The sequence below is a fragment of the Macaca fascicularis genome, chromosome 7 (assembly GCF_037993035.2).
Source record: "Macaca fascicularis isolate 582-1 chromosome 7, T2T-MFA8v1.1".
NCBI classification, from domain to species: domain Eukaryota; kingdom Metazoa; phylum Chordata; class Mammalia; order Primates; family Cercopithecidae; genus Macaca; species Macaca fascicularis.
The window spans coordinates 102,345,653-102,355,314 of NC_088381.1; the positions used below are offsets into that span (position 1 = coordinate 102,345,653).

Here is a 9,662-nt window from a genome sequence, read left to right on the forward strand (position 1 = left end):
AAACCCTACAGGAAGTCAGGAGGAATGAGTCAAGGACACATTCTTCTCCTCAGTTGTGCCCAGGGCCATGACATTACCTATACTTACGTCATCATATGCCCATATCCCTAATTCCTTAGTTAGCATCAGCTTTAGTTTTTATTATATTTTTATATGCTTTCAGATCTTTCCAGCTAATACATAGCATATCAACATGGAAATCAATGCTGACGAGTCCTACTTCCTTTTTTTTTTGAGACTGAGTCTCACTGTGTTGCCCAGGCTGGAGTGCAATAGCATGATCTTGGCTCACTGCAACCTCTGCCACCCGGGTTCAAGTGATTCCCCTGCCTCACCCTCCTGAGTAGCTGGGATTATAGGCACCTGCCATCGCACCTGGCTAATTTTTTGTATTTATAGTAGAGACGGGGTTTCACCATATTGGCCAGGCTGGTCTTGAGCTCCTTACCTCGTGATCCACCCAACTCGGCTTCCCAAAGTGCTGGGATTACAGGCATGAGCCACTGCACCCAGTCAAAGAGTCCTACTTTCTTTTTTTTTTTTTTTTTTTTTTTGAGACGGAGTCTCGCTCTGTCGCCCAGGCTGGAGTGCAGTGGCGCGATCTCGGCTCACTGCAAGCTCTGCCTCCCGGGTTCACGCCATTCTCCTGCCTCAGCCTCCCGAGTAGCTGGGACTACAGGCGCCCACAACCGCGCCCGGCTAATTTTTTTTTGTATTTTTAGTAGAGACAGGGTTTCACCGTGGTCTCGATCTCCTGACCTTGTGATCCGCCCGCCTCGGCCTCCCAAAGTGCTGGGATTACAGGCGTGAGCCACCGCGCCCGGCGAGTCCTACTTTCACAAACCAGTTTTCAGGTCAGGTAAATTTTACATAAAGACCAAGTATCAAAATGAAGTATGTTTCATTACTCACTAAATGAAACAGGAATCTGTGATGATACATAATGAAATCTGACACATTTTAGTGCCATCTAACCCTAAAAATACTTCTGTAAGTTTGTGTGTCTTTTAACTCTAGGGTAAAAACTGCAAAACAAAATTATGCAAGTAAACAGTATTAACTAATCTCTTTCCAAGAACACAAGACAGTCATCAAAGAAAACTCCAGGCCAGGCACAGTAGCTTACACCTGTAATCCCAGCACTTTGGCAGGCCAGTGCAGGAAGATCACTTGAGCCAAGAGTTTAAGACCAGCCTGGGCAACATAGTGAGACCCTGTCTCTACAATTTATTTATTTTATTTTATTTTATTTTATTTTATTTTTTAGATGGAGTCTAGCTCTGTCGCCTAGGCTGGAGAGCAATGGCACAATCTCAGCTCACTGCAACCTCTGCCTCCTGGGTTCAAACGATTCTCCTGCCTCAGCCTCCTGAGTAGCTGGGATTACAGGTGCACACCACCACGCGCAGCTAATTTTTATATTTTTAGTAGAGGTGTGTTTCACTGTGTTGGCCAGGATGGTCTCGAACTCCTCACCTCGTGATTCACCCGCCTCGGCCTCCCAAAGTGCCAGGATTACAAGCGTGAGCCACCAAGCCCAGCCTCTTTTTTTTTTTTTTTTTTTTTTGAGATGGAGTCTCACTCCCTCGCCCTCTCTGGAGTGTAGTGCCACAATCTCGGCTCACTGCAACCTCTGCCTTCCGGGTTCAAGCCATTCTCCTGCCTTGGCCTCCCGAGTAGCTGGGACTATAGGTGCGTGCCACCACACCCAACTAATTTTTGTATTTTTAGTAGAGACGGGGTTTCGCCACGTTGGCCAGACTCATCTTGAACTCCTGACCTCAGGTGATCCATCCACCTGGGCCTCCCAAAGTGCTGGGATTACAGGTGTGAGCCACTGCACCCAGTCGCTACAAATTATTTTATTTTATTTTATTTTATTTTGAGGCGGAGTCTCCCTGTCTCTCAGGCTGGAGTGCAGTGGCCCTATTTCAGCTCACTGCAAGCTCCGCCTCCTGGGTTCACGCCATTCTCCTGCCTCAGCCTCCCGAGTAGCTGGGACTACAGGCGCCCGCCACCATGTCCGGCTGATTTTTTGTATTTTTAGTAGAGACGGGGTTTCACTGTGTTAGCCAGAATGGTCTCAATCTCCTGACCTCGTGATTCACCCGCCTCGGCCTCCCAAAGTGCTGGGATTACAGGTGTGAGTCACCGCGCCTGTGCCAAATTTTTTTTTTTAATTAGCTGGGCACAGTGGTACATGCCTGTAATCTCAGTTATTCAAGAAGCAGAGGTGGCAGGATCATTTGAGCCCAGGAGTTTTAGGCTACAGTGAGCTATGATCATGCCAGTGCACTCCAGCCTGGGTGACAGAATGAGACATTGAACCTAAAGTAATAAATAAATCAATAACTTCTTTAATTGAGAAAAAGAAGACTCTAGCTCAGACTGCCAAATACATTTACTCCTTCATTCAATAAATATATATTGAGCACCTATTGAAAGTGCTGGGGACACAGAAGAGCACAAATAAGGTTCCTGCCCTTATAGAGCTTACAAAAATATATATAAAATTGAACTAAAAGTTTACCAGTTCCCAGAGAGGATAACTTGTCCTCCATTGTTTTCATGGTAGAATTTAATTCAGCTTCCATTTCCTTTTCAAATTCATCTTCACTAGATGATTCACTTTCTCCAGTAAGACATTCTCTGATGAGTTTTCGTTTTTGGTCAGGAGTTCCATGTAAAAGCACATCCACTTCATCCTCAGAGCTAGTATATATTTAAATCCAAAAGAATATGAATATTTAAAAATTAAAATAATTTAAAACTCCCAGCATCTCACTGTTCAACAACAATTGTAAGTATTACATGGTTGCATTTGATATACTTATATATTACATATAGCTATTCTCACTTAATAGGCCAGTTCTGCATATTTCCAATCTTTTTTTTTTTTTTTTTTTTTTGGAGATGGCATCTTACTCTGTCACCCAAGCTGGAGTGCAGTCGCATGATCTCAGTTCACTGCAACCTCCACCTCCCCGGTTCAAGCAATCCTCCCACCTCAGCTTCCCCAGTAGCTGGAACTACAGGCACATGCCACCATTCCCAGTCTTTTTTTTTTTTAATTTTTGTAGAAATGGGGTTTTGCCATGTTGCCCAGACTGGGTTTTTTTTTTCTTTTTCTTTTTTTTTTTTTTCTTTTTTTTGAGATAGAGTCTCGCTCTTGTCACCCACGCTGTAGTACAGTGGCATGATTTCTGCTCACTGCAACCTCCGCCTCCTGGGTTCAAGCAATTCTCCTGCCTCAGGATTCAGAATCCGTCTCAAAAAATACATAGATAGATCTATAAATAGATAGATATCCTGGTTGTGATACTGCACTATAGTTTTGTAGTATGTTAACACTGGAGGAAACTGGAGAAAGGGTACACAGGATCTCTCTGTATTATTATTATTATTTTTTTTTTTCTGAGATGGGGGTCTCACTGTGTTGCCCAGGCTGGAGTGCAATGGTGCCATCTTGGCTCACTGAAACCTCTGCCTCCCAGGCTCAAGCCAACCAACTGCCTCACCCTCCCACCCTCACCACAGATATGCACCCCCATACCCAGCTAATATTTTGTATTTTTGGTAGAGACATGATTTCATCATGTTGCTCAGGCTGATCTTGAACTCTTGAGTTCAAGTGATTCTCCTGCCTTGGCCTCCCAAAGTGCTGGGATTACAGGTGTGAGCCACTGCACCAGACCTGTATTATTTCTTATAACTGAATGTGAATCTACAAAAACTTCAAAATAAAATGTTTAATTTTAAAAAACTGAATCACAAAGCGAGAGTTATTTTTTCTACAAATTTTCTTCAATTCTTTTGATTATTTCAACCAAAGTCTCAGTTTTCAGCACTACTGGGAAAGGCAATAATAAATCATGGACACTGGATATGCAAGTTAAGTATGCCAAGAATGCAAGGTTCTGACCACTGTTCACTCCAGCCATTTCTCAGGATTGTGTTTGCAACAAACAACCTTGAGGAATGAGATAATGTCTCCTTCCAGGACAAAGAGCAGGTGTATTTACTGTCTGCCATGAAAGAGGTGGATTCTCCAAGCTCAAGTATTCTTTAGCCACGATGCCAACCCACTGAATGTGCAGCATTCTTCTAGGACCATCAGCATAATACCTGTAGGGTTGACAAGCAAGAGCAAGCCACACAAACATGATGCTCATGCTGCTTGCTGTGCTATGTGTAGTCTTATCTTTGACCCAGGAGTCTCATGTCTTCGGTCAGCTACCGTGAAACAGTAACAGGCTACAATGTATTAGCTTATAAATAGTGTAAAATTAAATCCTGACAGACACCTCTCTAACACTAATCTCCCTTTTTAAAATAATAACCATTTGGCTCAGAGCCTTCAACAGGCAATATTGTCTGATAACACTGTTATGTTTTTATAATATTTATCTTTACAGTTACCTTACCAGTGGCAACTGTCACAGGATTATAAAGCTTCCTTAAAGAAATGATACAACAGGCTGGGCTCAGTGGCCCATCCTTGTAATCCTAGCACTTTGGGAGCCTGAGGTGGGCGGATCGCCTAAGGTCAGGAGTTCGAGACCGGCCCGGCCAACATGGTGAAACTCCGTCTCTACTAAAAATACAAAAAATAAGCCGGGCGTGGTAGCTCGTGCCTGTAATCCCAGCTACCCAGGAGGCTGAGACAGGAGAATTGCTGGAACCCAGGAGGTGGAGGCTACAGTGAACCAAGATCACGCCACTGCACTCCAGCCTGGCTGACAGAGTGAGACTCTGTCTCAAAATAAATAAATAAATAAGACATATATATATCTCCTTTCACAGACAGGACCCATTAACTGAAACTCTTTTTCGTAGGGAATCCTGGTATTCATCCTCACTCCCCACAAAAGAAATCTTAACAGCAGTCTGATTTCCCATGCATCCAATGTCTCCCCATGACAATATGAGGAAACATTGTTCTTTTGATATTTTTTTTCTTTTTTTAAGAAATGAGGTCTCACTATGTTGCCCAGGCTGTTCCTTTACTACTAGGCTCAAGAGATTCTCCCGCCTTAGCCTCCCAAAGTCCTGGGATTACAGGCATGGGCCACCACACCTGGCCAACGTTGTTAATGAAAGCACAGCTTTACAGAAAGCTTCTTTGGACAGAATGAATGTTTTAAAGTTTAACAATAGGATTTGCTGACAGCTTAAGAAATAACTAAATTTGTGTGGAAATCTCTTGGCAAAATAGCTTCAAGTTTCCCTGGTAGAATAAAGACCTCCCTTCTGGAAATACCACGAACCTTCTTCTGTGACTATCTCAGGTCAATATTTTCTACAACGCACTGCCAAGATATACGTACTTTATCTTTTTTTTTTTTTTTTTTTTTTTTTGAGACAGAGTCTCGCTTAGTCGCCCAGGCTGGAGTGCAGTGGCGCGATCTCGGCTCACTGCAAGCTCCGCCTCCCGGGTTCACGCCATTCTCCTGCCTCAGCCTCCCGAGTAGCTGGGACTACAGGCGCCCGCCGCCTCGCCCGGCTAATTTTTTGCATTTTTAGTAGAGACGGGGTTTCACAGTGTTAGCCAGGATGGTCTCGATCTCCTGACCTTGTGATCCGCCCGCCTCGGCCTCCCAAAGTGCTGGGATTACAGGCGTGAGCCACCGCGCCCGGCCCGTACTTTATCTTATTACTCTTATTATACTATAAGCCTCTGGAAGACAAGGACCTTATGATTTCCCACTGTTTTTTGTTTTTTTTTTTTTTTTGAGACGGAGTCTCGCTCTGTCGCCCAGGCTGGAGTGCAGTGGCTGGATCTCAGCTCACTGCAAGCTCCGCTTCCCGGGTTTACGCCATTCTCCTGCCTCAGCCTCCCGAGTAGCTGGGACTACAGGCGCCCGCCACCTCGCCCGGCTAGTTTTTTGTATTTTTAGTAGAGACGGGGTTTCACCATGTTAGCCAGGATGGTCTCGATCTCCTGACCTTGTGATCCGCCCATCTCGGCCTCCCAAAGTGCTGGGATTACAGGCTTGAGCCACCGCGCCCGGCCGATTTCCCACTGTTGCTCAGAGTAAGCATAAAACAGTCCCCGTTAAAAAAAAAAAAAAAAAAAAAAAAAAAAAAGGCTATTCAACATTCCCTTATTTCTGTTTATGGCAGTTTAGTCTTCAAGATGGACACTTCACATTAAGTCCTGTGAGCCTCACAACAAACGTAGTGTGTTACACTGTGCTATATAGGTTATACAACTATACGTTATTATAGTTCAATTTTACAGGTGAGTAATCGAGGATAAGTGACTTGCCTTCCGTCACTCTGCTACTAAGCTGTAGAGGTAGGTTTCGATCTCATTGCTTTTGAAGATTTACACGCGATCCCCCGTGATTCCGGAATATCCCTCTTCCTACAGGAGACATCGGCCCCGCCCCCCCCCGGGGCTGCGCGACCCCATCAGGAAAGCCCTTTAGCCTCGCACAAGTGACAGTGAGGCACGACAGGCTCCCGAGCCGCCAGGGTCTGCATAGGCTCGGCAGGCGCAACGAGTGAGGCGATCAAAGCCAGGCCTCGACCCAAATCCTCGGGGGCCAGGGTGGGGCAGGGGCCCACCTGCTTAAAGCCGGATCCTCGTCGCTAGGCTCTTCAACCGCGTAGGGGTCGTAATCATCCGGAAGCCGGTTCATGGTGGCCTGCAGCGGCCTACACCATCCACAAGCGATTTGCAGCGTCTCTGTTTACACTGCCGGTCCAGTCCCTAAAGCTCCCCTGACGCCACTTCCGTCTGAACTTCCGAGTCCCCCTTGCGCGCCTGCGCAGACCGACCAAAGCAAGGGGGGCACGTAGAAGGCGGGGAAGGGGCGGAGCAGGAGCGAAAAGGGGCGGAGACGGGGGCGGGTCTTAATCCCACCATTTTCTTCCGCGGCTTCTGCTTACAGGAAAATAGCAGCTACCTTGCCACCAAAAATAATGATGGGCACTCTCGTAAGTGGTAGTCTCTGAGGGGAACACGCTACATGCAGTGTCTCATCACCTACGAAGCAGGAATCTAGACGCTGAGGGACACACGGCCCGAAATCCAATAGGTCCTCAGACACCAGCACCCGCATCTCGCCAACCTCGCCTCTAACCCTTATGCCTTCCACACTGTGAGGCTCTCAACCGCTCCTTCACACTGTTCACTCCTCAGTCTGACTTTGGCCTCGACAATCTACCGAAAAGTTATATTTTCTCGTCATCTTCCCAGTCCCCACTTTTGCTCAGCCCTCAACTGATCCCACTCGATACTTGAGGAGACCAGGCAGATGACAGCCACTTGATCTCCATCGGGAGACTGTTTCCAACCCTGTTTCTGAACGAGGAACTCGGGTTCCTGCCTCCTACTGAGACACCGTAGCACTCTCTAAAATGTGAAGTAGCTGTAATAAATCTACTCCTATATAATGCTTTACAGTGCAGGTCTTAGTTTTTCTTTTTTCTCGTTTCTTTTGAAATGGCATCTCGAACAAAGTCCACCAATCCCTTTACAAAAGAATGAACTGCTCCTCTGTGTGTACTTCATAGAAGGTGGAATCGGACAGAGGCAGGTTAGCGACAGTTATTCCTGAAATACAGGAGCAAAGTACAGTCTGTTGTGGTTTCCAGGATTCCACGCCTAGCTCAGCCAATTAAGCATGAGACATATACCAGTGAGCCACTTAGTAGTTATGCGAGTGGATAGATTGGTATGTAGAGGGAAAGAGGTCTGCTGTAAAGAACAACACTTGTTTGTCTGTGGGGAAAGAAAAGTAGAATACTTGAGATGAAAGTTGGCATACAAATAGGATACTGTCGCCAGTAGTTATATTACAAACACTGTCGGCCTTTCTAATGTGAATGAACATTACTGTCATTCCTAGTTTAAAGTTAGGTTGCGTGGTTGGATTTTTCCACTATCGTTTTCTAATTTTTCTACCATTTGGAGACCCATAGGGATTTGGGCCTGTCACCCCTTGGATGGGTTCCTAGTTTGTTTACATTTTCCTGAACCCTCCTGAGCGCCCATTCTTGGTCTAGTCCCCGGTCGTGATGATTCCACACTTCCTCAGCAGCATGTTCTCTTGTCTCATTCATGAGCTGATGAGTGTTTCGTCTCTTTAACTGACGTGTTCCCCAGTGCTGTTTGAACTGTTGATTTTCCGTTGCTGGCTGAGTGCGTTTTGTCCTTCACATAACCTTCACTGGTAAAAATAAGCCCATGTGATGTCCACCAGTGGATGAAGGCAGGACCAAGAGCCCTAGCTTCTGGATCCAGGTCTAGCCCCTTCATCTGCTGCTCTGTGGCCCAGGGCAGGTTTGCTTGACCTCTGCCTCAGTTTTCTACTCTAAAGGACATATTGACCTACCTCACAGGGGTGTTGTGAGGATTAATAAACGTTGGTACTGTGCTTTGGAAATGTGAAAACGCTGTGTAAATGTTAAGAAATACTAAGTATAGGGCCAAAAGCTATACAGTGTTTCACTTACCCATTTGCTATTCTGTACCAAGGTGATCTTTTCTGGGGAAGGAAGTAGAGTGGAAGGTGCATCCCTCGGCCCCTGGTTTACATTGTTAGAGTGCTTATTGTGGGAATGCACTCTAAAACGTGGGCGTAGAATGAAAGCAGCAGTCCAGTGGTCCTGCCTTTTCTGCAGTTTCACTTTTCTTCAAGTTACAGCAGTTACCTGAAATCTGAAAACATTAAATGAAAAACTGCAGAAACGATTTATGTTTTAAATTTTATGTTGTTCTGAGCAGCGTGATGAAATCTGTTGCCGTCCTACCTGGAACATTGAGTCACGCCTCTGTCCAGTGTGTCCATGCTGTATACACTGTCCACCCATCAACCACTAAATAGCTGTCTTGGTTGTCAACATAACAGATCACAAGAAGATTGAGGTTGGGTGCGGTGGCTTACCCCTGTAATCCCAGCACTTTGGGGGTCCAAAGTGGGAAGATTGCTTGAGCCCAGGAGTTCAAGACCAGCCTGGGCAACTAAGCGAGATCCTATCGCTAAAAAAATTTTAAAACAACTTTTTGGCTGCCAGCGGTGGCTCACGCCTATAATCCCAGCACTTTGGGAGGCCAAGGGGGGCGGATCACGAGGTCGTGAGATCAAGACCATCCTGGGTAACAGGGTGAAACCCGGTCTCTACTAAAAATAACAAAAAATTAGCCGGGCTTGGTGGCGGGCGCCTGTAGTCCCAGTTACTCGGGAGGCTGAGGCGGGAGAATCACTTGAACCCGGGAGGCGGAGGTTGCAGTGAGCTGAGATCGTGCTACCGCACTCCAGCCTGGTGACAGAGCGAGACTCCGTCTCAAAAATGTGTGTGTGTGTGTGTGTGTGTGTGTGTGTGTGTGTGTGTGTGTATTACATTAGAAGAAAAGCAAACAAGTCTAGAGAGTTGGTTGTGGTCCTAGGACTTGTAACAGGACACGTAAACTGGAGCTGAGGCTGCCATCGTGGGGTGACCTTTGGGGATTCTATGCGCTGATGCTGAGCAAGCAAAGAGAAGCAAGAGTTTGGAGCAAACAGAGAGAAGCAGGGAGGCTTTCCGTGACCCCCCTGTCTAACATGTTAAGCCCTCAACCGCAGCCTTTTCTCTCCACGCCCTCTTCTCTATCCCGTGGTCCACGTTTTTCCCCCTTCTGCTGCATATTACTTGTCTGCTCACTGTCCGTCTCC

The 9,662-nt window shown here is 46.2% G+C and overlaps 1 protein-coding gene across 3 annotated transcripts in view; it reads right to left on the reverse strand.

The window, feature by feature from the left end:
- EAPP (E2F associated phosphoprotein) overlaps positions 1-6,717 on the reverse strand; it is a 30,003-nt gene extending 23,286 nt beyond the window's left edge. For 2 of the 3 annotated variants that reach the window (XM_045396280.2, XM_045396279.2), the window contains exons 1-2: positions 6,571-6,717; positions 2,531-2,712 (exon numbers count right to left, since the gene is read on the reverse strand). In XM_045396280.2, coding sequence (XP_045252215.1) covers positions 2,531-2,712; positions 6,571-6,644 — 256 coding nt within the window. In that variant the 5' untranslated portion in view covers positions 6,645-6,717. Of the gene's footprint in view, positions 1-2,530; positions 2,713-6,268 lie in introns of all 3 variants that reach the window. The other variant, XM_073997222.1, reaches the window with a different exon arrangement.
- Positions 6,718-9,662: the final 2,945 nt, after the last annotated feature.